The sequence below is a fragment of the Sceloporus occidentalis genome, unplaced genomic scaffold (assembly GCF_023333645.1).
Source record: "Sceloporus occidentalis isolate IW3139 unplaced genomic scaffold, rSceOcc1.0.p SCAF_23, whole genome shotgun sequence".
NCBI lineage: Eukaryota > Metazoa > Chordata > Lepidosauria > Squamata > Phrynosomatidae > Sceloporus > Sceloporus occidentalis.
Genome location: NW_028317003.1, coordinates 7,211,508 through 7,239,464, shown reverse-complemented (window position 1 = coordinate 7,239,464; position 27,957 = coordinate 7,211,508). Strand labels below are relative to the sequence as shown.

At 40.7% G+C, this 27,957-nt stretch overlaps 1 protein-coding gene across 3 annotated transcripts in view; it reads left to right on the top strand.

Moving 5' to 3' along the window:
• Positions 1-6,273: 6,273 nt before the first annotated feature.
• LOC149300753 (RNA-binding motif, single-stranded-interacting protein 3-like) overlaps positions 6,274-27,957 on the top strand; it is a 280,512-nt gene continuing 258,828 nt past the window's right edge. For all 3 annotated transcript variants that reach the window (XM_089484828.1, XM_089484829.1, XM_089484827.1), the window contains exon 1: positions 6,274-6,348. In XM_089484828.1, coding sequence (XP_089340954.1) covers positions 6,274-6,348 — 75 coding nt within the window. The remainder of the gene's footprint in view (positions 6,349-27,957) is intronic.

The following is a 27,957-nucleotide window of genomic DNA, read 5'->3' as shown; positions in this document are numbered from 1 at the left end:
AACTAGATAAAGCACTTAATAGCAGGATTTGTGCATCTAATGGGTTCCATCCATTTAGCCGTCATTCCAAATAATACCGGCAATGTTTCTCAAATATTCACTATTGATCTTTCATAAAACATAGTCTATCAGGGATTCCTTTTTTTTCTGTCGGCTGTAGATAAGTCATTTTTACATTTCTTTATAACAAATTAGATGTTATTTGTGAAACTTCTTATTTCATATTTTACCACATTATTGAGCTACGTTAACTGAAACCAAATAACATACTAAAATAGAACTACCCAGTGGATACCTTTTATTAGGCCAGCATATAAAATATTGAAAGTTATATACCTCATTGGGACCTCTGAGGTATCTTCTTCATATTCCTTTTCCTCTTGGGCTAATATATTGATTAGTCATAGTCACCAGCTTGATCGTTTAACATTAAATATATATTTATATATATATTTCAGACTTTGCCTCTTAAAGGGGCAGTCATGCACTTTTCTGTCTTCTTTATAGTAGTAAAGCAAAATGTCCCTGTGTTACAGAAAAATGAGTTGCTTTTCATTTAGAAAGGCTACTAATTTATTTTAAGATGTTAGGAAGTCCAGAACTACTGCAAGACACCAGCGGGCACTGTTGCATATGCATATGTCTAGGGGCAATGTGGCTACAACCTCAATTCAACACTGTGCACAACCTGTTTTTGAAATCACTATGTAATGATTGCACTTTTTACTGTCACTAAAAAAAGAAAAAAATATATAAACCAAGTTACTTACATTGAGGTGATTTTCTTGTTAAGCATTTACTTGCTCCAAGATTTGGTTAGCATCTTTCACGGTGCATCCAAACATATGGCAAGGGAGCATGGCTGTACTGAGACTTTTTATGTGTCACTAAGAAGTTGAGTGGTTAGTCAGGATTTACATATACCGCACACTGGGGTTATTCAATAACCTCTAAGGGTTGCCTCAACTGGCAAAGCTCAACTAAGTTCATATTTCCATGAGTACTAAGACTCATTAATCTGCAAGTTGTTTGCAAGTGCATGCAAGTGCCTTCAAAATTAAAGTTTGTGAGTTACAGGTATGTGAGTTCTACGTAAAGCTACATGTCCTCACCTGTAACTTGCAAAATAACCCATCACTACATTAAAGAAACAAAAACATGATTAAAACAAAATTACATTTTGAAAAAACAAAATGTCTCAATTCGTACCCATGTGCGATGGTGGGGTAATTAAATAACTGAGGATTTTATTTGTAGAAATGGGGTAGAATCTGGAGTTGTGTAGAATTGATAAGTCTTCTTCTTCTTCTTCTTCAAAGACTTTTGTGAGTGCATAATATACCCTTACTTACTGCTTTTTTCAATTAATGTATTACAATATTGGTATGTTTTACAGTGAAGGAAAAAATTACTTGATCCACTGCTGATATTGTACGTTTGTTACTCTGTCTCTCACTGTTATTTTAATGGTAGGTTTATTTGAACAGTGAGAGACAGAGTAACACATGTCAAATAAGTTATAAATTGATTTGCATTTTACTCTGTGAAATAAGTATTTGGCCCCTTTGCAAAACATGACTTAGTACTTCGTGGCAAAATCCTTTGTTGCCTTGGCCATGTGTTTTGGGTCATTTTGACCACAACACTTTCTCCCAGTTTTCCTCTGAATCATTCAGATGTTCATTGGCAGACCTTGTGGGTGCTGCATCATTTCAGTCCTTCACAGTGTAGTGTGTTAACAATTGTTTTCTTGGTGACAATGGTCCAGGCTGCCTCAAGATCATTGACAAGATCCTCCCATGTAGTTCTGGGCTGATTCCTCACCGTTCTCATGATCATTGAAACTCCACAAGGTGAGATCTTGCATTGAGCCACAGACAGAGGGAGAGTGATAGTTATTTTATGTTTCTTCCATTTGCGAATAATCACACCAACTGTTGTCACCTTCTCACCAAGCTGCTTGGCGATGGTCTTGTAGCCCATTCCAGCCTTGTGTAGGTCTACAATCTTGTCCCTGACATCCTTCGGCAGCTCTTTGGTCTTGGCCATGGTGGAGAGTTTGGAATCTGATTGATTGCTTCTGTGTACAGGTATTTTTTATACAGGTAACAAGCTGAGATTAGGAGCCCTCCCTTTATAAGACTCTAAAGACTATGGAGCTCGGACGCAGATTTGGGGCAACAGCATTTTGGGAGGGGGCTTATGTGTGGTGTTTTCCTCTCCATCAAGTCAAGACAGGACAGAGACCTACATGGCCAGTATTTGCACCAGGATCTGATATCCATGTTTCAGCCAGAAATCAGGGAACCGCTCGTGTTTACCATCCCTCCACAAACTACAATAGTGACCCCCTACTGGGCTAAGGTGGGCTGAGTGCAAATACTGAGAGGTGTGCAAAGGAGGGCCTGATGGAGAACTATGTGTGGTTTGCTGTGTCTATTGTATGTAAATTACCCTCTTGTACTGTTTAAATACTGGTGTGTTTTCACCTCAACATTGATGCTGTCTGATGCTTGGGGTGGGCTGCTGTAATATCTCACTGTCCTTTTCAGGACAAGTGCTTAATACGCTAAGCTTCGGCTAGCCACAGTGCCAACGCAGCTCTGGTGCAGCGGCATCCCCCTTCTCTTTACAATGCTGGTATTGTGTATGGCGCTGAAGGGGTTAACCGCTGGTGTCCCGGCAGGAGGAAACGTAGATTGTCGAGAGTACCCTGTTGGGGTACACGGCGTGCCATCACAGAGAGCATGAGAGAGAAACTGAGAGGATGAGTGACAAGCCCCTATGGATCTGAAGTATAAATAAAATACGGTACATTTTCTCTTCATGCGAGATGCCTTGTTACCGCTTAACTATACATATTTTGTATGACCCGTCCAATTGTGACACCATGCATGTGCACGGGGTTTTGAACAGACCCCTGCTTGCAGCAGTGGAGCTGACAAGTGGTAAGTATATCCCATGTAGGGAGATGCGTTCAGCCGAACACAACTCCTGTACCAAAAAAAAGCTGGGGGCAGGGAAGGGGCTAAATCCCCCACATGCATTTGCATCAGGAACACCACAAAAATGTAAAGGGACCACTTTAAAGAAAGGCAGGGGCATGCTAAAGTAGGTAGCATGGTACCCTGGTAACAGAGACGCCTGGCGAGGTAACCTAACCCCACGTACTAGAGCACCAGGATCGCAGCAGCTAGCACAGAGTGTGAAAGCTGGAGTGAAGACAGGGCTTACGAGCAAGCTTAGAGGGAAGGGAGAGTTGTGCGACCTGCTGTGATGATGGGAGAGTGTGAGAGCATGTGTGTGTATGTATGTATGTATTGTAGGCAACAGCTCACACATGGGGCGGCAATGACAGTATTCACACAGGCAGCAGGTTTCAAAAGTTCAAGAGGGTGTTTATTTAAATGATTTAGGCACAAAGCAACTTGCAAACAAAACAAACTCTAAGCCTGTCCGGCTCTAACTAAACATCAGGATACCTCACTATCCCACTACAGGCCTAAGGTCTGGCACCAAGCAAAGTAACAAGTTGTCCATAGGGAAAGCTTCATACCTGATGGGCTGCAGCGCTGGCTATAGCTGCTCCTTGACTCAGTCTCGCCTACACCCTGCAAACCTAACAGTGCTCTCTTTTAAGGCTTCCTCCCCAGTAATAAGCATAGGAAGCCTCACCTGAGGACCCCTGGGAGTAAGGAAAACCCGTAGTGGACTAGGGGTGTGGACTGGAGCTCTCCCACTTCCAGCCTGTCCTCCAGTCCAAGAAATCCAGCCCATGTAACTTTAAACAAAAGAGCCCTAGCAGACTATGCTCTGCTAAAGCAGCATGTATCCTCCTGGATTTCTGCTACCGTGCCTGGCTGAGAAAACCGGGTGAGATATACACCCCATCCACCACTTTCCCATACACTTTACCACATAATGTGTAAGTGTATGGTGTTAGAGTGAGTATATGAGTGTTAGTGTATGGTGCTGGAGAGTGCGAGTAAGTGTATGTGTAAGTGACCGTGTGTTACTGTATGACGGTAGCCTGGGTGTCCAAATGACAGTTTACGCAAAATAAATTTTTGGATCATCAGATATACCAGACGCAGTGCCTTTATACATCATCACCACTTAATTCACATTAACCCAAATAAAGCAGACCATATACTTTAAAGTATTCTTCAACAGGCATATCTAAGGCGTATCTCCCCCATTAAAGGCAGCGGTTTGAGTACAAATAGCCCATAATTTCCAGAGCCGTTCATTAGGTGAGGTCTGAACAACGATCTATAAAATGCTATCACTTCCTCTCTTTTGCTGCCGCTGATTTGTTTTCCTCTCTAACCTGGCAGTATCCTACTGCTTTCCAATGATATAGTAAAATTCACATTGTTACGCTCAGACTAACAGTTTCTTTTTGCACCTGTGCTTAACAAAGGAAACTGCATGTTCAGGAATAATACCATCTCTGCTTTAAAGGGACTTTTTACTGTCCCTTTCAACACTGCTAAAGAAGAATGCATATTAAACGACTCTGTGAGTACTCCTCATATAACATGTATTCTTCAGTAACCAAAAAAAAAATGAGTACTTTAATACGCATTCTTTAGAAACCAAAAAGCACTTAGCTGAGGTCAAAACTGCAGCCTTACAGCTGCCGCCCTCCCTTGTGGTCTCATGATTCTAGCCGCTGAAATATATGGGAGCACTTTCTGCGCAAGCGCATGAGTGATCAGACCCCAATGAACAGCTGACAGGCAGTAAGTATATCATAAGCAAAGCGACGTGTTGGTCCAAAACACATCTCCTGCATAAAATAACTGGGGGTTGAGGGAAGGGGCAAATGCATATAGGGGATCCTGCATTTGCAACGGTGAGGTGCTGGGGGGGGAGGCACTAAGAAAATTTAAAGGGACCACACAGCTGTTATATGCATCAAAGTGCATATGATGGCTGGAGTGTTCCCTTTAAAGATACTATTCTGTTATATAGGATTGTAATGTAAATCCATGTATTAAATATTTCTGGAAAACTACAATGAAAATTATATTAAAAAATAATATGACTATGTCTTTGAATATGAAATGATAATAATAATAATCATAATATATAAGCATTTGAAGTGTATAATGCACTTTCAAGTGTTTATACTTAATTTAATTATAAATAAATAAACACTTAATTTCCAAATAAATTAACACTTAATTTCCATGAATAGAGGGGTACCTTCTGATACAATTATTACTGCATCCCTGCCACGGGAGCATCCTTGCATATCTTAATAGCAGAGTTTTATTTATTGTCTTAAAACTTATTACAAACACTATTTCTCCTTTTTTTTATGCCTGACCTAAATAGTCAATCCACTGGCATAAACTTCTCATCACCCTTAAGCACGGTTCTTTTTCTAGAGTAAACACTGTACTCCTGGAGATCCAGATGCAGACAGGACCCATCACCCTTCTCAAAGTCTGCTGAAGACCTAGAATAACACAAGACAAGTCAAATGTGTTCTTGGCTCAGAGGTACAGCCAGCAGAGGGGAATCTGTACTTTGCTTGCAGCATAGCTGAGACAGGCTATTTCTTCTTAGAGGAAAATACTGCAGCCTTCTACTGCGTCTGCCTCTGGAGGGATAGTCTCACTGTTGTTCCTCCCACATGCTGGAAGGAGGGGGTTTGAATGGAAGACAAGACAAGCCCTAAATACCATGTCACTCCGTAAGGGAGAAAGAAGCAACTAGGCTGAAGGTTTTTTTATTATTATTATTATTATTTTTAATTTTTTTTCCTCCCTCCTCCCTTTCTTTCTTTTTCTTTTTTTTTTAATTCGAGGAGATCAAAGAAAAAAAAAATTGAGAGAAGAAGAAGAGAGAGAAGGAAAAAGCAAGCAAGCACGCAAGCAAGCAGAAATTACTGAGTTACTGTGTGTACTGATTTCCCAGAACTGGACTTTAAAATTTCCAACACAATCTGGATTGTGATTGTATTACAAAACAACAGCTTTGTTTTTTTTTGTTTGCTACAAACGTACAATAACAATAAGGAGATTAAACAAAAGGTGGACAAGTGAGATCTTCTGTGTGTGCTTTGGCTTTTTTTTTTTCTTAAGGGATAGATGGTTTCCTTGGAATTTGTGATCTGTTAACAAAAACAACAACAAAAAAAAGGCAAAGAAGTCTAACAATCTCTATCAGTGCTTGGATAGTGGTTTCAGAGGATAAAATTAAGAGGCCTGGGGTAATTGTATCCTTGTCAACGTGGTTCCTGCATCAGAGACAACCAGCTACATGGGCAAACGCTTGGAACAGCAGCCAATGTACCCACAGTACACCTACTACTACCCTCATTACCTCCAAACCAAGGTATGGACCATCTTCTGCAGAAACTTGTTCAGCACTGGCTGTATTATATGATTATGCTCTTAAGTGGATGATGTTTGGGAGGCTGACTTTCTCTTTTATTAATCATGCTTTTCATTCAGATCAGCATCATGCAGGTTAAAGCTTTATAGGCAAAGCAGGCACAACAGATAAAGGAAGGTCAAGCAATATGGATTTGTGCCCCTTCCCCCCTCTAAATGTCTTTTGTCTTTCTATAAGAGAAAAAAAAAACAGTAATTTAATCCACTGCTATTTGTCTGTGGGATTATAGTTGTGTTCTCTGTTAGATTTGGAGCAAATTTGGTAAAGATGATACCTGTTTTGGCTAACTGAATTAAAATAGATTGTAAGCTTTCAAGACAATCTTCAGACGTCGTCAGGTATCTTATCCCTAGATTGCCTTGAAAGCTTGCAATCTATTATACTTCAGTTACCCATTTTAAAGGTATTGTTTTTTTACCAAATGTCCTCTTTTTCTTTCTATGCTTAACACAGTATAACTCTAATAATGTTAGGTTTGTGTACTGTTTGCCAATATTGCCTTGGTATAAGATGCATATTGTGGGGTGTAACTGTACAGTTGTACTTTGGTGAGATTTGTACACTCTGGGCAGTAAAATGCATTTTTTTTTAGTTTCAGTGTATTTGTGCGATCGCAAACTTTTCAGCTGAAAATGTAGAAACCTGTGAGAGTCAACACCATTTGCTTTGTTGTGACTTTTTTTGTTAAGTGTATAGAAAACAGAGGGTAATAGACACACTTTAATAAGTAATAAATAGAAAATACTGCGAGGAGGTCTCACTTCCTGATCACCATTATAGTGATATAGGTCAAGGCCAACCATAGGATCTGTTTACTGTCCGGGATGTGTCCAGTATATGAAAATTGGGGAATTAAAATACACATTCTGCTGGGCTACTACTTCTTCCAAAAAGTGCTTAGTCAGATGCCCTTTTAACGGGCATTATTTCCCCGGAACGTTTTAGGATAGCACTCCGTTAAACCATACTTTATCACCTAGTTCTCGTTCTCCCATTGTTTGCAATGTCAAGGTCAATTTCAAAAGCTTTTGTAAATTAGTGGGTTGGAAAGTCAAAGGAGCAGAACACTTTCTTTTGTCTTAAGTACAAAACAGAAATGGAGGTATTAAATCACCCCAACTAAATATCTACGCAGAAATAGAAATTATGAAGCTGAGTACAGGGCGTAATCTTGGTATATTTAGTTAAGAAATTTGAAACAAATGGTATAACACTGAGTCACAGACATATGTGTGTGACAGTCTGTTGTGTATGAAATATAATCCAAAATAAAATAAACATATTATCTAAAATTGTAAAAAAAAAAAAAAGGAAAATATGATTTCCATTAGGTAAAACCTAAAATATCTTTTTTTTTGTGTGGCTGTGTCTGAAAATGCCATGAGCCAGTACAGACAGACAGCATCTGGATCCTGTTAATCTCAATCAAACCTACAGCTTCTGGGGCATTTGGAATCCATCATCACTATGCTATACAATATGACGAAAGCCGATATGGGAAATAATCAAGAATGAGCGCCAGAAAATTGTGCCTTAAAATACATTACAATAATCAGCTTTTTTTTTTTCTATACGTGTATGATAAGCAAAAAAAAAAGCTCAGACTGTGAGCCCAGACACAATGCTCATTAATTAATTATTATCACAATCATCTACGTAGAAGTCCAGATGTTGTGTGATTTTAACACTAAAGAAATGAGGATTTCACCCATTGGCCATTGCAAGCCATCTCAGAAGGCTTAGGAGGGAAGTTGGACAAAGTTCAGGTCATTTATCATTCATGGCCAAACATTTATTTCTTCTCCATTGTTCATGCTACTAATTCAGCAGTACACGCAAGATGTGCCCACTCAAATGGATGAGGCGGTGGCCAGATTCTTTGCATAATGCTTGATTTTTAAAAGATATAAACGCGAGGACAAGCCTGAATTATTGATGACCACCATTTAGGGCTGTATTGTGTTACATTCCTCTTTCCACGGTGATCTAATGATTTACAGTAATAGAAAAAATCCTAACATTGCCAAATGGATCGTATCTCCTTGCAAGGGTTAATGGAAGCCTTAACTGGATGTCTGCATCTATCCAAATATGTAACCCGATTGTCGTCCTGTCGCTGGCTTCAGAGTCGGCCACTCTTTATATCGATAACAGTTACTACGGAAGACACTGGTTATATGACAGCGATAATCGTTATTCAGAGTACGAGATTCACATGTTTTGAGACATGTTTAGGAGACATTAAAGCCATTCTTCAATAATACAAAGGTTGTTCAAGTGTTGACATTTGAAACTTAACACTTAGAGTGGAAAACTTTTCTGTTAACCCAACATGGACGTCATATGTCACTAAAATAAGGATTAAAAAATAAGAGTTAAAATTAAGAAATTCAGTTCATGATTTAATTTTATTTATTGGTATTTTGCAAACTTTATATGAAAAGAATAGCTTAAGATATAATTTTGGTTATTGTTTTATCGATAGTAATATGAACGTTAGATTTCTTAATCAAAAATATGCTGTCATAGCCTTTAAGTCCTATAAGTTAGATTCCAATTGTAAAGCAGTTCTTACAGGAAAGCAGTTTTATATGAATTGATTTTTCCTCCTTGTTTCCAGAAATACATAAATTACCCTCTCCTGCTAATGACGGTTGAAAATAACCCCTGAGATTTGTGGAAAGGATAATCAGAAGAATCATGAGAAATTAGATTGAGTAATTGTCTATGACCTACATGAAGCAGTCTCAATAGAAAAACTTGAAATGCCTTTTTTAAATTATAGTCATTTTTATTATCTTTTTTTTTTTCTTTCCTCAATTGGCTCCTTCCGACTACTCTTTATAGTGAATGAGGTCTTCTTACGGTCTAGTAAAGGAGACGTGAACAAGTCTACTACTAATTAGGAATGCGGATTAACCACTTAGGCGAAAGGAATTTTTTTCTTCTTTAAATTATGTATACGTTTCCAGTTACTTGGGAACCTTAGATCCTGTCTGTGATATAATATGTTCAAGATTTTTTTTTTTTCTTCTACACGTTTGCACCAATTTGTAATCACAGTCCCCCGACTAATGCTGTGTGAATACAGATTTTCCAATCACCTCCCTGCATAGATGGTTTACTGCATTTTCCACATTTGGCCATCTGGATGTACGCAAGTCCTTGTCAAAAGAATTCCAAAAAAGCAAGGCGGCTGACATAGTTTCTGTTCCTGGTGTTCGCAGGCTGCGTTGGGTGTCTGGTGTGAAGTAATGGTCAGGTGTTAAGAAGTAATTCATCAGCCACACACTGATTTCGGGCTACGTTTCCAAACCATCTGCAGTCTGGTCTTATGCCAAAATCTGATAATCTTCCTGTGTTAATACTCGATACATACAGAAGCACAGCCGAGCAGCAATAAATATTGATTTCATTTGTATCACATTTGTATGTTTGTTCTGAATTGTTGATTGGGAGTTTATCCAAAAGTTGCTTTGGACACAAAATATTATGATCATATATACAATCTAAACACGGAAAACAAAAAAGTCTCTTTTTTATTAAACATAGTGGATAATTCTTGAATTAATTAGCACGTCTATTTTGCTTAAAGTTACAGTACAGGTTATATACAGTTGCACATCTTAAGCATTGTTATAGCATAACTCCTGAACGATCTTTTGTTTTAGAACATACTAGAATTAATCATTGGCATTGGGCATGGTAGATTCTTTAAAGGGAACGTCTACTGTCCCTGAAAGCCTTACTAACAAAAATGAGCCTTCCTTAGGTAGAAGCTACAGCTCTGCCGCTGCAGATGCTCTCTTCCTCTGTGGTCTTGACAATTCTTGCCAGTGGTTGAAGCAATGGCAGGAAAGCAATCCCATTGAAATCAGTAGTCGCATTTTTCACGCACGCACATAGGGGTCTTAACAGAGCCCCCGCCAGTGCTGGAGTTGCCTGGCGGTAAGCATATCACATTCAAAGAGAAGGTACATAATCCCCCCATACGTTTCCAAAAGGGACACTACATGAATTCAAAGGGACCTCTCGGCTATCACATGTAATAAGGTGCATGCGATGCCTGGGGTGTCCCTTTAATGTCGTCTTTATTGTATTTACTTGCAATTTTTTTTAAAAAAAAGGTAAGTTTGAAAAATAGCCAATAGTTGTAAGGCAGACCTTAGTGATAACATTTGCTTCAGCGTCTGCGTCTCAGAAATGAGTGAGTAAACATTAGAATGACGTTAATAACAAATCCTTTCCTAATGCCGGATGTACTATACTTTGTAACAATAATAAGATCTTTTTTTTTTTTAGTGTAACAAGGGGTCGGAAGGCATTATCAGGCAAATAGCTGTTTGACTATACGTTCGCTCAAAGCAGATAGGAGCCAGAGAGGGAAATGCAGCAGTTCATTTCAGGTCATCCTGGAAGTGGCCTGAACGCAGTTGGCTTTGCACAGATATGATTTCACACAGCACTTTTGGTCTTTATGAGTACGTTTGGCAAGAACAGCTCAGTCAGTCACGAACATGCCAGTTCTAAAGCTTCCAGGAAGTCAACTCTTTAAAAAAAAAAAATAAATAAATTATTATTAAAATATTCAAGTTCAGAATGCCTTCAAATATGTTGTTTTGAAAATGTCTTTAATGGAGAAAATTTTATACGAGTAGAAACGGTTGATATTTATCCAAAACTCGAGTCCAAAGCTGTACTGAAATGTTGTTTGAGGCACAGCTGTATGCAATTAAATATCTTAATATTAAAAGCATGTGTATAAGACGTGTATTATAATAGAGTCGTTCCATATAAAATAGCTGCTTATGGGAAGAACAGAGGAACTCTGAGCTGTGATTGATGTGTGTATTGTTGTGTTCTGTGTGTGATCTTTCGGGGTTGTGTTTTTCAAATTCTCTTACGCACTGTGATGTGTAGGAGGGGAAGAACGGTGTGCAAGCTGCTGGGAGAAAGCCGAGGACTGTGAAAGGGTATTTAAAGGGGCAGTTCTGCCTACACGTCAATTGCTTGTATATAAAAGAACTCACCGAGATAAATTCTTGCACACTTATACCTTACGGAGCTGGCTTATTATTATTATTATGCGGGAGTTCTATTTTACCAACAAAAGCAACTGACGTGAGTTGTGGTGGAATATCGATAAATTAATCAGACTGATAGGTTTTATTATAATGGGCTCTTTTGTTTTAACCAATCAGATGTCAGACCAAAACTGGCTATCTGGGACCAGTGTGCCGGGAGGTGTATAGGGCCACGCCACACAATTACTGACGTTGCACCTCTAGCAGCAGCTCAAATCCTGCCCAAGCCCTTTTACATACAAGCAACTTATATTAAAGGTACCATTGCTGGTCATTGGCCATAAGATGAACAGCTAGCAATTACTGCATTTACTGGATTAGGTTACCCACAATGCCTTAGCCAGTCATCATCATCATCATCATCAAACGAAGTCTCGCCGGAGTGTAAGGGATCCTGGAGAGTTTTCCTGTGAGTAGGACTGTTAGTTAAGGCTCATTAGTTACTAACATGAGATGAAATGTTTCAGCTTGTAGCCATTCAAAGACATGCTTGGTCCTTCCTGAACAGACTTCACTTCTGTTCCAAATACCTCCTTCTAAATCCTATTCCGTTTAATGTTCGTTTTTTTGTGGTTTAGAACCATGTACGGATGTCTGAGATACTTTAGCATTTATAGAACACAGAGCTTATGTTTTTTCTCTGCCGTTTTGGTGCAGGAAAGCCCTGCAGTTATTGTGTATTCTGCTGTCTTTTGGCTATATCATAAGACGGATTGAGTCCCAGTATAAAATGAGAAATTTGCTTTTTATTAAATCTTTCTCTTGAACACGGCATATGTGGTAACTGAGGGAAGATGCGATCTTTTCAAAGTGTTTTCCTATTTACATTTTTCATTAAAAAAACTAATATTCCCTTAAAGCCTGGAGATATAGATACTCTTTGCGCTTTTTTACTACATGTCAGTAGCAAGGTACAAAAGTGGTTGATAACGGCAAGACTATTGAAAAGTGAAAAGCTTTGTCAGATCTAAAATGATTACATTCTATTTTCTCCTTTTTTCCTGGATAGACAATAACATGATGATAGACAATAACAAAAAGCACTCTACAAATTACCGTGTAAAATATCTGCACCGTTCTCTTAAAATAACACGACTTTGTATTGCAAAATCTCATAAGCTTCAAATAGGGGGTTATTGGCAGATTCCACATACGGGTTTTTTTAGAAAGTTCCCTACGATACAAATCAAAGAGCATTTAGCGCAGACCCAGACTAGCCAAGTGGCACACTGGTGAGCTGGTGGCCGGTAAGGCTGCATGCTTACTGATACTGCAGCTTCAGGGTCAACTTTGTGCGGCCCCCAGCTGTATACATGGGCCATGTGCTGCATGAGTATTAAAAACCTGACATGTGGCTGTGAATACCCACCCAGCCGCTGCACAGCACACGCTTCATCCCTAGTCGGCCCTGACTGTGTACTCCATCTCTTATGGATATGCTTAGGTGGCTTCTGGCTGTCTTATGTTGTTTAGGGTTAAGGGATGTCCAAGTGAGCCAACAGGAAGGCTTTGGAAAGCATCACTTGAATAAAATATACTATTGATCTTATGCAGATACTTAGTTCTTTGTAGTACCTAACTACTTCTCATGGATGATCAAAACTCCAATTTGATGTAAAGGGACACTTCATGCATCAAATGCATTTTAAGCTGCAGCTTCTCTCTCTCGCTCTCTCCAAAAAAAACAGTTGAACCATGTAGCAGAGGAAACCTTCAGTAATATTTCGAATAATTTTGCACTTTTATTATTATAATAAATTATTATAATGTTTTAAAGCATACATGGGAGAGCCTGTCATCCCGTTCCATAAGGGGCATGTCAGGCATTCCATAGCATATGTGAGAAAATGAATGATGACAACCATCTTTGTTGGACCCTTTAAACATTATTATTATTAATGATCTCTGTGGTTAGAGATCCTCATTCCAGTTAGAGCTTTCTCATATATATGCGGATTGCTAAAAAAAAGTGCATTTGCTACAGTTAGCTGACATTTATGTGCAATACTTTAAAAGTTCAATACCTTATAAATTATAGATCACATGAGAGACCATATCTGGTCTGTTTATCTGACTAGCTATCCAACAAAAACAAAAGTATGTGTGTGTAAGGCCACTATCTATCTGTTGACTGCCCATGGTCTTTCTGTATATGTTAAAATCTCTTATTAACAGTAATAAAAAGTAATTAGCATTATTACATTGGTATCATTTCCATTTGAAGAGCAGTAATCCAACAATAAAACTATCCATATACATTATATCTCCGAGGCGCTGCAGGACAAGTACAAAACACCATGTCTGATGTGGATGGAATTGGCTTGACAATGGAGTGGTGTTTCTCTGTGCATTGATCACATCTAAAAAGGAAGAGCTCTTAGTATGCAAACAGCTGGATGCGGTTCCTCATTTGACACAGTAGAATTACGGCTGAACCTGTGCTTCAATTCTTCAAGCACCTTGACTTTGTAATAACAGCGGATTGCAATGAACCCTACACTCAAAATGACAGGACACAGTCGGAAACCTTTTTGCGCATGCAGATGGCGTAATGGAAATACTGAAGATTGAAGGAAAAAAGGCGCCTATTTTCGTGGTGACAAATCAGAAGAGGATTTTTGTGAACTTAAGAGAGCATGCTACCTGGAGGAAGTAGCTTCATGAAGGAGCAAGGCTATCGACATTGAAAGGACTAGTCCCACGTAGCATTGAGTTGGAGGGGACTTGGGCACAGAGTGAGCATAGTGAAGGACCATTCCCATGTTCTGGAAAGAGAAAAGACTGACCTGGAGACCCAAGGAAGCAGCACTTCGCTTGGAGACTGCAGGTCAAAACCTGAGAGTTCCCACGTATATCAGTGCCATCTGGGATCATAAGTAACTATGCACTGTACAACAATCTATCATTCTAATCTAATTTTAGCAGGAAAAATGATGACCTTAGTTAAGGGAATTTGACCCGGTTCCCATTGTTTTATATGTTACACCCTGCCTTGCTAGAATGATCTGTAGTTCCCATTCTCCCCTTGATTGTCAGTTTCATAAAGGTTAACTTGTTGCATAGTGGAACTTATATATCTATATATAGAGACTGACAATTTATATAGCCTCGGCAGAGCAGTGTTATCTCTCGGCTGATCTAATTGTGTAGGTGATTGTTTTCCTGAGCTTTTGGTGATAGATCTTGCTGCTGACTTCAGTGCGGTATGGGTTCATTTATCTTTTACTACCAAGGAGAATAGCTGAAGGTTTTTCTAAGCGCTGTTCTGCAGGTTCTAATAAAAATTTTCCGCTGTTGGATTAACCCTTTGTGTTTTATAAGTGCAAGCAGTTGCCATTCACTTTGGAAAAAAAAAACCATAATAATTGTAACACTGATGCCCTTTTGTATTATTAAAACTGCACTCGTTCTTAGGATGCTTTTTACCACATTTTGCCTATAATATTTTAATACAGTGCTAAACTGCTTATTATTGCTTCAGTGGAAACTTGCATAAAAGTAATTACCGGTATGGACATTTCCTGTCGTCATATGGCATATATGTTAGGCTGTCGGGAACGAGCTTTTTCCCGCAGCAGTTTTCCCTGGGCAGAAAGCGCCGCTTTCCACTCTTTTTCAAAGGTTGGCATTTTTGTCAGCTAGCTGTACCCAGGATACGGCCATCTGAACAAATTCACGTTCATGCAGATCATAGGTATATGGGGACACAAGACATTGCGCATTCACTTTTCGGACGATATAATTTTTCCGGGAATTTAATAGCCTAACTAGTAGCCCAGTCTACCAAATATGTAAAGGAGCCCCTGAAAGACATTTCTTACCAACATCAAAGCTACTTGATAACTAATTTTCTTCATTTTTCAATTTATTTTTGCAATTCAGCAAGAAATACGTATGCACTACACACATTTTATTTGGATGTCAGGTACATTTCAGTTGTGTAAATAAAGATTCTCTTTTTTTTAATTGTAACATTTTGTTCAATAACGCAGAATAATTTGTATTTTATAAAGGTTAGTTGGCTTGTAAATGATATTACTTTGAACCACAGAGATATAAATGTTAATTTAAAAGAGCTCGTTTCACATCCTGCTTTATAGGTAACAATGTTAGATTTTCCTTTATGCTCGCATCACGGTGAAAGCATTGATTATACTGTCGTATTGAACTTTAAGCCTTCATTCTACATCATGGACAATTGTTCTAAAATTACTGGTGCCTTCATTGTGATCACTGTTACACACATATATATATATATATATATATACATATCAGGCAACGGATTATAAGTGATAATAAGTGATAGCCTTTTGACAGCTATATACGAATAACTAAGTATATTATCTAGCAGCTAATACTACAACAGCAGTGCGTTTTAAATCTGCAATCAGCTAATGTTTAACCATTACAGTTCATCTGTTTCAATACATGCATCTGGCGTTAAAAGGGTTAAAGACCAAAAATACATAGAAAAATGAAGCCTATTCTAGGCCTAGTGATCCTATGAAAGATTGCTTTTATGTAAATGTATATCCAGGGGCTTATCAGTGGGAAAACATTTCATTCATTTTGCAAGCTAAATATGTTAGCTTGTGTTTGTACCAAGCCACGTTTGTGTGTGTATTTGTAAGTGTTATGGCAAATAGTAAGATCGGTTGGATTTATACATTTTAAATGGCTAGTGAAGGGCCCTGGCCTTTGCTTATTTAATTTAAAAAAAAGAACTAGCCAGCATCCAGTAGATTTCAACAAGTATGTGAGTCTTTAGTGTGTTTAGTTTCCATTTCAATAGCTAGGGGTCTTTTAGCAGAGTGGTTTCTTATCCAGCACACAAAGCCTTAGAATGGACAAGCAGGGGTAGACGCGGTAGACGACCAAGGAAACTTAGTGAAGCTGATGAATTGACACATAATGCTTACTTACCTTTGCAGTCCAGCAGTGCTATCAGTTCATCACACCTATCTACTGTCTGGTGAAGTCTGGTCAGAAGTGGTCTTCATGGGAAACTTGTGGCCAAAAGCATACATCCAATTTTTAAACAAATCCAACAATCCACTGAAGGGCTGGTACAAGAATTAGTGTTTGTAGGCAACAATGACGCATGGAGGCAGCTCCTTACAAGTTTGCGGCTGCACTTCTGTAAATTAAGTTAAGGTTTTGTCATGATTAATGGCATCCTCAATGCTGAGACGTACAGGCTGATACTTACATATCAAGCAATACCATCAGGGAGGCATCTGATTGGCCCAAATGTATTCTGCTGCATAAGAATGACCCCAAATATAAGGCCTACATTGTTGAGTATGTCAACAGAAGTAGTATGGTTAGATCTTCAAGACGTTTGGAACAACCTGCCTGCCGAGTTTCTTAACAAACTGTGTGCACGTGTACCTAGAAGAATCAATGCTTTCAAAGGCAAAGAGCGGTCACACCAAATTTTGACTTGATTTAGATTTTACTTCTGTTCACTCATGTTGCGTTTTGTTACTAGATAAAAAATAAACTAATAACATTCTTATTATATAGCAACTCCCTAAAACTTTTGCACAGTACTGTATATATTATACTGCATTATGTTTTTATGCATTCAGGTGGTACGAGACAATGTAAATTCAACAAACTATTGTGTATGGTTCCGTTGTTTATAAAAGAATAAAATACGTTGAATGCAAGCCCTTAAAATTATATCAGAAAGGTCACACCAATTATCTCAGCAAACCTGATTTCCATTACAGCCCCAATTTGTATAGAGTTTATAAAGTGAGTGTCGGTGCATATTTGCCATTAAATTTAATTGGCTCATGAAACTAGTTTATATGTTTTGATGTCTCCTTCAAGCATAATTACTAATGTCAAAATGTTGGTGTTTCTGCCATATAGTTATTTTAAAGAATTTAGGATACCAGATACCATGCTGGGGTTTTTTTTGTAGGTTCACACAAATAGGTATACTAATCAGCTTTGTTTTACTTGGAATGGAATAAAATAATGGGGGCATAACAGATAAATTATGTTGTATGGAAAAGTGCAAAATGGGTCTTATTACTGTAGTTCCAAGTTGATGTTGGTATAGACAAAAAAGTGTTAATATTATATAATAGGAGGAAATGTTTATACATGCAGTATATAAAGCTAAATATACACTATACAAACAAAAGTATTGGGACACCTGGCTATTACACCAACAGGGACTTTGATGACATCACATTCTAAATAAATAGACATTAATATGTAGTTGGTGCCCCTTTGTAGCTATAACAGCTTCCACTCTTCTGGTAAGGTTTTCCATGGGATTTTGGAGTGTTTCTCTGGGATTTTTTGCCTATTCATCCAGTAGAGTATTTGTGGGGTCACTGATGTTGGACAAGAAGACCTGGATTGCAATCTTCCTTCCAGTTCTTTTAAAAGGTGTTCAATGGGGTTGAGGTCAGGACTCTGTGTGGGCTAGTCAAGTCTACCACACTAAACTCATTCAACCATGTTTTGTGCTCTTGGGCACAGTCATGTTGGAATGGAAAAGTGCCTTCCCCAAACTGTTCGAACAAAGTTGGAAGCATAGCATTTCCCAAAATGCCTTGGTATACTGAAGCATTAAGAATTTCTTTCACTGGAAGTAGGGGGCCTGCTGATCTTATGATCTCTCACATTTTCTCCCTGCACGCTATCTGATCCAGCATGCATATACAGTAGATGTAAGGTATAGACGTAATATGTTCAAGTTATATCCACCTATGGAAGAATTATTAACACAATATTTTTCTTCTAAAATAAATATATACAAACACAGAAACCACATAATCACCCTCAATTAGCCATCCAAGCCATAAAAGGTTTGTTTTTCACTAATTTTGTAATATTGAAAATCATGTAGTATGATTGTTTAGGGTCTTGAATGTGTTAGGTATAGGAATAAAGCGCTAGAGAATCTACTGGCAGTATATTAATGCATGTAATGTAAGATGTAAGCTGTAGGTCAGTGGTTGTAACTAGGTAATGTTGTATGTAAATAACAAGGCAGCATTTTACAGTGTACAGATGCATTAAACTATATTCTTTGGACCGTTCTATGTTTATTTTTATATATTTTATCATGTGTTATGTATTCATACCATTCTACAACAGCTTTTCTCCCTCATTGTCCTCTTCTGTGTAATATGCATACTTTTATGTTATAGATAAGAAACGGAGTATAGTTTTCGTTAGATCTACTAATGGCATCCCAAAACGATACATTAAACACTACTGGCTTACAGGTGAAGAACTATTGTGGTGCAAAATGGCAAAAATGGTGCACTCGTCATAGCAACCAATGCAACAAGACAGGGATTTAGCCCTGCAAGTGTTTGAACCGCCAGGACAAAAAAGTATGTCCTCCAGAGTTACATTTATACAAACCATTTGGTTGTTCTCATGCCTTCATTCTTTTAAAAGTGAACTGGCTTCATGCACTTTTGTTATTATATGTCTCTACACCATGATATCATCTCATCATAGAAATGCAGAGTGCAGAAGCTACAGCTTCAATTACTTCATTACAACACAAATCACTTTCGCTGACGTGCTCCTAAGAAATACATGGAAAGGTTGATGAGCTGTAGGGAGCATGTTAGAAAAAAGTATTAGAAAAGATATTGTTGCTTCCAAGAAAGACATGCCATTAGATGAGAGGCTATGGAAAGCCTTTGGACTGTCAAATGGATAGACGTACATAATACGTTAAACAATGTGTAAGCTACATTACTCTTTATCTCTTTATAAGACAAGGCGCACGTTTCCCTTTGTCAGCATCTTGAGTTTATAATCCATATATCTGCTGTTTATAGGTAAGTTTTACTGTGAAAGAGAAAATGGGACAGTCTAAGGAACTTCACTGTTAACTTATACTTTTTATATGCTGACTTTTTAATATGGGGATGTTGGTCATTGCTAATGACAAGGTATTGGTTTGTTAACATTAAACGTTAGGCAGTCCAAGTATGTCTACTTCAAAATCTTGTGGAAAGCCTTCCCAGAAGAGTGGAGCCTGTTAAAGAACAACTTTTAATATCTATGTATTTAGAATGTAGTGTCATAAAAATCCATGTTGGTATAATAGTCAGGTCTCCCGATACTTTTGTCCATATAGTGTATATGTAAGCATGCAAGCAGGGCTTGCTTGCTTTACCTACTGTTTTACCTTTGTTTTAATCTGTCAATTTTAGTTTTATCGAACTCTTTAAACGTATGTAATGTAAGAAGCTCTGTGGAAATTGTTGGTGCTGAACAAATAAAAGATAATGGTGATGATAATAATAATAATATATTTCTGCACATTTCAGTGCTCATCCATCTTGCACACAAAGGGTTAAGCCTGTATAGCATCACAATGATTACGATTGCCCCTTGAGGATGAAATGAGCCTCTTTGACAAGTGTTTATTTTATTCATTTTCAGGTCTCTATATCAAATGCACCCGCAGTTAAACAAAGAAATACATCCATTAAACAATATTAGTACTTTAAGCAATTCTGCTTTCTACCGTACAAATTGTGTATGAATTGAGATCTTGAGAAAGCTGCAATCAAGTTGTCAGACATATAAAACAACATAAAACATCATTAAAGCTTTAACCTAAGGATGTCGAAAAAAAACATATATTACAATTAAATTAGCTTTTTATTATGTCTAAATCTGTTCCCTAGCAGGTACTGGCAAGATTTCAATGTAGTAAACGAAAATATTTAAAAAGAATATATTTTTTTAAATTGAAGTAAAGAAAATGTACACTACAGATGACTTTTTTTTATGAAATAAAAATAATCTTTTTGATATAATTTAAATATGCAGTTCCTCTGTCTTTTCTGAATACTTTTTTTCGTAAATCAATGCAGTTTTAGAAACACGATCCCTAGAACTGTTGAATGCTCTACACAAAAATATTTTTTTAATTATGCAATATTTTTCCTGATTCATAATTTTTTACAAGAACACTTAATGTCATCTGACGGAAGGCTGGAATTGATTGGTTGTCTCCATCGAAACTGGATGAAGGATATTTATGTTATTAAACGTTCTTATGTTAGAAGAAAACATTATGTTTACTAAGGTCTATTTACTTATCTTATGGCTAGGTTACATAATGATCCCTGTAGCATTGGCTCTTCTGTATGATGAGTGGCAACAGAAAGGTGGAGGAGACAAACAGCCCTCCATAATCGCTCTCACCAAAACACAATGCAAAGCTTACAAAGGGATACCCCCCCCCAATATCCATGTGTCAAAAAATGGAGGTGTCCTACACCTGTGTAGGCTGAAGAGTGGAGATCCTCTGATCTCTCCAACTGGCCCATGTTGCCAACTGCCTGCAAAAGCTGGACAGTGGGGCAGCTACCCAAAAATCTGGACTGGTCTGTGGAAACTGTCGTAAGGTATGCAAACGGTACCAGTAATAGCATCATAATAAATAATAATGGGTTAATGTTTTTCAGGAAATGTTTCTCATCTCTCTGTAACCGATTTACGTAGCCCAAATTGAGTGAATCAGAAAACTCAGACCAAGGTCTTGCTTTACTACTATATCCAGAAGGGAAATAACTGGATTGACATTTGTGTGTGTGTTCGCTACATGATTAAGGGAAAATGTATTTAGGTTACTGATGACTCATTAGCTTGAATCACATGGAAACCTCGTAACATTTTAGCTTTTTAGTGGTAATAACATCTACCCCTCCTTTAGTGGGAATATGATACTAAATTGAAGTCAGATGTTAAAATGACCACTGGGTGGATTAAAGGAACAGTTATGGCTATTGTTTTTGTAAGTGGTTGCCCCAAATGGTAAATCATGATGAAGTCCCTGAGGCGTTCTAGTGCTCTGCAGCTATTTCTGTAGCTGAACTGAACCTTTTTATGACCTGACCTGTAGGCATATCCAGCAGGCTATTATGTTAAAGCAATGGACCAGTCTCTGTATAGTTCAATCCAGAACCTAGTCACTACCGCTAATTAAACCTTAGAAAAAAAAAAGGTCAACCATTCTGCATCACATGGAATCAAGAGACCTCAAGATTCCAAAAGCATTTGTAACTTTACCTCTTTTTTCTGTGTTGGCCCAATAAAAGGAATCAACTTTGACTTAAGACTCCTTTTTGGGGGCTAATACAGCTAAATCCATTTCCTTATGATGGTTTTCCATGCAAACTGTGTAGTGGAAAGTTTTACAGACAAAATCACAGCTGAAAACTAGGTTCTTCTTTGCTAACTGTATATCTATATTTTACAGCATCTTACTGTTTACACTAATGGAACATTCCAGCATGCAACCGAAATGGAAAGGAACTTAATCCTCTTAAATATAGATAGGACCTTCGTTATGCTATATAATTTACCCGTTTATGCCAAGCCAAAAAATAAAAATAACAGTAAATGTTGTACATTTCTGATAGATTTTGCAACCTCTGTAGGTAACACCTATACACGAAAGTAGACACGCATAAGAATAGGATAAATACCATAAATACACTATAGAAATTAGGAACATTTAGGGAAAAAATACACATTGCCACAAATATGTAATTTTTTTTCACCATTGGTGCACCTGCTTTTCTGCTCAATTGTTCTTATCTTCCATCAAATTCTAGGTTTCTATTGAATATAATTCTTATACCCTCTTCATCAGGCTGTCTGAGGCTGACAGGAGTACCCAATAGTTCTTCTACTCATTTTTGTATTTACAAAATAAATATATTTTAAAAATATATGTTATATAGGGCGTAGGGTATTTGAAATGTGTAGGGGGTTCTTGATAGCATGGATCAGACTATTTTCAATGCATGTCAGCCAGTTGTTTTATGTGTATTGCATATTTATTAATTTAAAATTAAATACAATAGAAATTGAAAACCAGTATTTATCAGAGTTTTGAATTTAGGTGAATTAAAGTTTTATTGAAAATTTTTGAAAACATGGATAAACATAATACGTCAAGACAATAGGGGGAATGACATAATAATGAGGGTGGGGTAATGGGGCAGACAAAAAGTCGAGATCTTAAGAGCAGCGGCAATATTCTATCACAGCATTTTTACACAAGTCTGAGTAGCGCTCGGTTGAGAAGCAATGCGGAGTGAGGGCAAGGTCAGTTAGACCGCGTTGGCAAGGTGCCGCGTGCCTCCGTGAGAGACCCACATGAAAACGAGAACAGGAACAAACCGACACGAACAAGAATGGGGGAGGAAGGGGGGAGGGGAAGGGAGACGGGGGGAAGGAACGGCAAGGGGAGAAGGAACAGTAAACACCGGGAGGGAAGAAGTGCAATAGCAAGAAGTGAGAGCAGCATGGCAGAGGGGAGGGAAAGACACCCAAACGCCCAGTGGGCGATCACTCCCGTAGCAGGGAGGCCAAAACGGGAGAAGATTGGAAGGACAACCAGCTAGCCCACACCGCAGTATACAACTCCATCCTGTCCGAAGCCAGATGTACCATCTCCTCCAAGCCCCGGATCTCCTCCACACGAGTGACCCATTGGCGCAACGAGGGAACCTCAGAACGTTTCCAATAAAGGGGGATGAGGCTGCGAGCCACATTGAGAAGGTGGCGAAGGACAGAACGCTTCATCAGCCCCAAGGAGCGCTCCGAGTGAAGAAGGAGGCCCAATCCCGGAGAGGGCCGAAGCGGCTCACCCATCACCTCCTCCAGACAGCGAAATATCCCAGTCCAGTAGGGCTGAAGTCGAGAGCAGCTCCACCAGATGTGCAGGTAAGTGCCCCTCTCCACCCCACACCTCCAACAAAGCGGATCACTCCCCGGGATAACCCTACTGATAGCAACCGGAGTCCTATACCAACGAGACATCAGTTTATAAGCGGTTTCTTGGTACCGCGACGCAATAGAACATTTGTGCGTCAAGACGCGAATCTTCTCCCACTCCTGAGCTGTAAGCACCGCACCAAGCTCAGCCTCCCACTTCCCCATAAACGCCGGAGGAACCAAAGAGTCCACTTCCAGAAGAAGGCGGTAAATTGCAGAGATCCCACCCCTAAGGAGGCGATCCTGGCCAGCAAGCTGTTCGAACGGGGTTAGGGGCCGAGTAACGTGATGTTTGCCTGGGAGAGACCGTAAATATCTCGCCATCTGGGCGTAGCGAAAGCGTTGTAGCAGGGTGCCCTGAATGGTAGGACTCACGTGGTCAAAAGGCACAGGGGCATCACCATCCCAGACGGTCGAAACTGTGGCGTCACGGGGCAGTCCCAACGTTTGAAGATAACCGACCTCCAGACCCGGGGCAAAGTCCGGGTTGCCAGCAAGTGGAGTAAGCGGCGACGGAAAGGAGGAGAGAGCGCCGCTAACACACCGCCTCCACCACACCCCCCAGGTCGCCTGCACAAAGGGGTTCAGACTGAGGGAGGACTGAAGCGCCTCGGGGCGGAGCCCCAAGCTGCCCCCGAGGGGTATACGCGTATCAGACTGTTCCATTGCCAACCAAAGCTTGGAGGCCGGACGAAATCTCCACTCAAGGAAACGCAATAAATGGGTAGCACGATAGTAGCCAATGAAGTCGGGCAGAGAAAGACCCCCTCTATCTTTCGGGCGCGTTAGCAGCATGTAACTGAGCCTAGGACGACTGCCCCTCCAAACATATCGCGTCACTAGCGCACGTAAGTCCAAGAAAAAAGACTTTGGGACGACAATCGGCAGGGTCTGAAAAAGATACAGGACTCTCGGGAGGACATTCATTTTGATCACACTGACTCGCCCGTGCCAAGAGAAATGAGTGAAGTTCCATCGAGCAAGATCGGCGCGTAACTGTTGAAGAAGTCGGGGAAAGTTCACCCTGTAGATTGACGCAAGATCCCTGGGAAGTTGCACCCCTAGATACTTAAGATGGTCCGGACACCACCTGTAGGGAAATGAAGCGCATACAGCGCGTGATTCAGCCGCCGACAGAGACACGTCCAGAGCCTCCGATTTATCGGTATTAATCTTAAAATGGGAGAGGGATCCATAGGTCCCCAGTGCAGCGTGTATGTGGGGAAGGGAAACGACAGGCTGGGAGATCGTGAATAACAAATCATCCGCGTAGGCAGAGACCTTGTACTCGTGGCCAGAACAGATCAGACCGCGGATGCTAGGATTGTTCCTGATTGCCTCCAAAAAAGGTTCAAGAGAGACAGCGAAGAGAAGCGGAGACAGGGGGCAGCCCTGCCGCGTCCCATTGTGGATGGGGAAAGAGGCCGTGAGGGCCCCATTCAGTCGTAGACACGCCGAAGGGGATGAGTACAGCGCCAGTACCCAGTGGAGCCAGGCCTGCCCGAATCCCATGGCGCGTAGGGTCTGGAACATAAAGTCCCAAGCGACCCTATCGAACGCCTTCTCCGCGTCAGTAGACAAGAGGAGAATTTTCTGTCCGGTCGAGCGAGCCAGGTGAATCGTGTTAAGAGCTCGATAGGTCCCATCTCGTCCCTCCCTCCCCGTCATGAAGCCCGACTGGTCAGGATGGATCAGAGAGCCCAGCACCCCCTGCAGCCGAGTGGCCAGCACTTTTGCGAAGATTTTCAAGTCGGAGTTCAAGAGGGAAATGGGCCTATAACTCTGGCAGAGCAGCGGATCTTTACCCTCCTTCGGCAAGACCGTGATTGTGGCCATCAGAGAGTGGGGGTGCAGGAGCTCCCCCAGCCGCAACGCGTTAAGGAGTTTCGTGAAAGGAACCCCCAACTGCCCCCAAAACGTGCGGTAGTAGCGGAGGGGGAGGCCATCCGGACCCGGAGCCTTCCCGGCCGCCATCGACCTCACCGCCGCCCACACCTCCTCCTCCCCAATCTCCTCCTCCAATGCCGCGGACTGGTCCGCCGTTAATTTACGGCGCACGTATTCCTCCAAGTAAGCGCGTATGAGAGGCATCCGACTTGCACCCTCCGTATCGACTGGAAGGTTGTACAGTGAACGATAGTATCGACAGAAGGAGTCGGCGATGTCAGAGGGTAAGCAGGACGTAAGGCCCTCGGGTGTTTTAATCCTACTAATGAACAACGACTGCTGTTTGGCACGCATGGCCCGGGCCAGTAGCCGCCCGCTCTTATTACCGTGCTCATAAAAAAGGGAACGGGTACGGAGGAACGTCCGCTGAATATCCTGGTTAAGCAGCGATGTTAAACGACGTCGCAGGTCGTTCAATTCCAGGTAGGTGTGTTCATCACAAGAGCGCTTGTGAAGCGTCTCCAGGGCGGCTATCCTCTGAGTGAGGTCCGCGATCTCACGGGTTCGAAGTTTCTTGCGGGCTGAAGCCTTACCAATAAATAGGCCCCTAACGGTGCATTTGTGAGCTTCCCACACCGTGGGCAAAGCCACCTCCAAGTCAACATGATCCCGGAAATACAACGCTAATTGGTCGGACACCTCCTGAACAAAGGCAGCCTCAGAAAGTAGGGAATCATTCAGACGCCAAGAGGTGACAGTGGGCCGATAAAGGCAAGCCCGGAGACGCAGAGTCACCGGGGAGTGATCCGAAATTGTAGACACCGCAATAGAGCATTGCTCAGCAAGGCCCAAGTGATAGTATTCCAGAAGGATAAGGTCTATCCTAGAATAAGTGCGATGCGGGGCGGAATAGCAGGTGTAGTCCCGCTCCCCTGAGTGGAACGCCCGCCAACAATCAACCAGGCGATACTTCCCCAAGAGCGAGTTAAACTGTTTGATATGGGACGGAGGGGCACCAGCGGCACGTGAAGTAGAATCAAAGCGAGGGTCAGGCGTCACATTAAAGTCCCCCCCCACCAACAGGATGCCCTCCTTAAAGGCCATGAGCTTACGGAGTATGCGCGACAGGGTAGAGCATTGTCTCTGGTTGGGCAGGTACACGGAAGCGAACGTGAATACTTGGTCCAGGATCGTGCCCTTGACAAATGTGTATCTACCATCTGGGTCAATCTGGGACGCAGACAGGAGGAAGGGGGTCCGGCGGGAAAAAAGGACCGCCGTCCCACGTGACTTAGAGCCAGAATAGTTACTGCAGTATACCTGCGGATAGGTCGGGTGACGGAGGGAAGGAGCATCCGCCCCGCGAAGATGGGTCTCTTGTAGGAGAACCACAGAAGGGGCGGGATTACGAAAGCTCCGGAACACCCGAGACCTCTTCTCAGGAGAATTAAGGCCTCTCACGTTGAGACTCAAAACCTCAAGGCTTGACTGGCGAAAGGCGGGGGCAGGGGAGGGCATAGCGAGGAGTCAGAGAAGGAAAGGAGAGAAAAGTCAAGGGGGGAAGCAGGGGTAAAAGGGAGGAGGAGGGGAGAAGAGAAAGAAAGAGAGAGAAAGAGAAGAAAAGAAGAAAAAAAAAATAAAAAAAAAAAAAGGAAAGAAAAAAAAAAAAAAGGGGGGGGAGGGTAAGGTAAAAGAGGGGAGGTAGGAAGGGAGCACAATAGGAGAAGGATGGGAGCACAACACGAGAGGGGGAACACTGAACACAAAAACGTAAGCAAGCGCTAGTAGTGCGCAACAGCAGGAATCGGTGAGAGCAAAGGCGTTGCAGCCAATCTCTCAAAGTACGGGATACCGATCTGCAAGGGGTAAATGGAAGCGCTACTGCAAGTGGCAGCAAGGCAGAAAACTGAAAGAAAAACGTGAAGTAAAAACTCCGCAGTACTTCGCAGCCATAGCTCACATAGACAGTGAAAGGAACCAGAACCATCCGGAACAGAACTAAAAAAAAAAGCCCAAAACATATCATCGAACATTCGGACCAAACTCCTCAGAGGCGAAGCGCATGTGGGAGTAGTACAGATAACAGGTGTCGAAACGTAAGGAGCAAGACTAGCAGGGACCCCAAAATGGGGACCAGGCGCGGACAGAGTCAGGCCCCCTCGGAGGTAGAGGAAAGAGAGAGAGAAAAAAAAAAAAAAAAAAAAACGTGATCAGGGAGCGATGCCGTACAGCATGCTCGGGTGGTCCACAAAACCCTCCAACTTAGCAACCAACCCGCAAATGTGTACAAATCATATTAGTTATAGGAACAACAGAGCAAATGAAGAAAACATCTGGTTATCAAATATAATCAGGTACATACAGTAGCCACCCAGCGGAAGGTCAAGTGTAGTGCAAGGCGTACATATATAGATAAAATAATAAAAAAATAAAATAAAAAAAATAAAAACGTGATCAGGGAGCGATGCCATACAGCATGCTCGGGTGGTCCACAAAACCCTCCAACTTAGCAACCAACCCGCAAATGTGTACAAATCATATTAGTTATAGGAACAACAAAGCAAATGAAGAAAACATCTGGTTATCAAATATAATCAGGTACATACAGTAGCCACCCAGCGGAAGGTCAAGTTAAAAGCAGTTATGTAGTGCAAGGCGTACATATATAGATAAAATAATTTAAAAAAAAAAAAAAAAAAAAAAAAAAGGAAACGAACCCCGTGACTAGGGGGCAACACCGCATTACATGCTAGGATGGCCCAGAAAACCCTCCAACCGAGCAACCAACCCG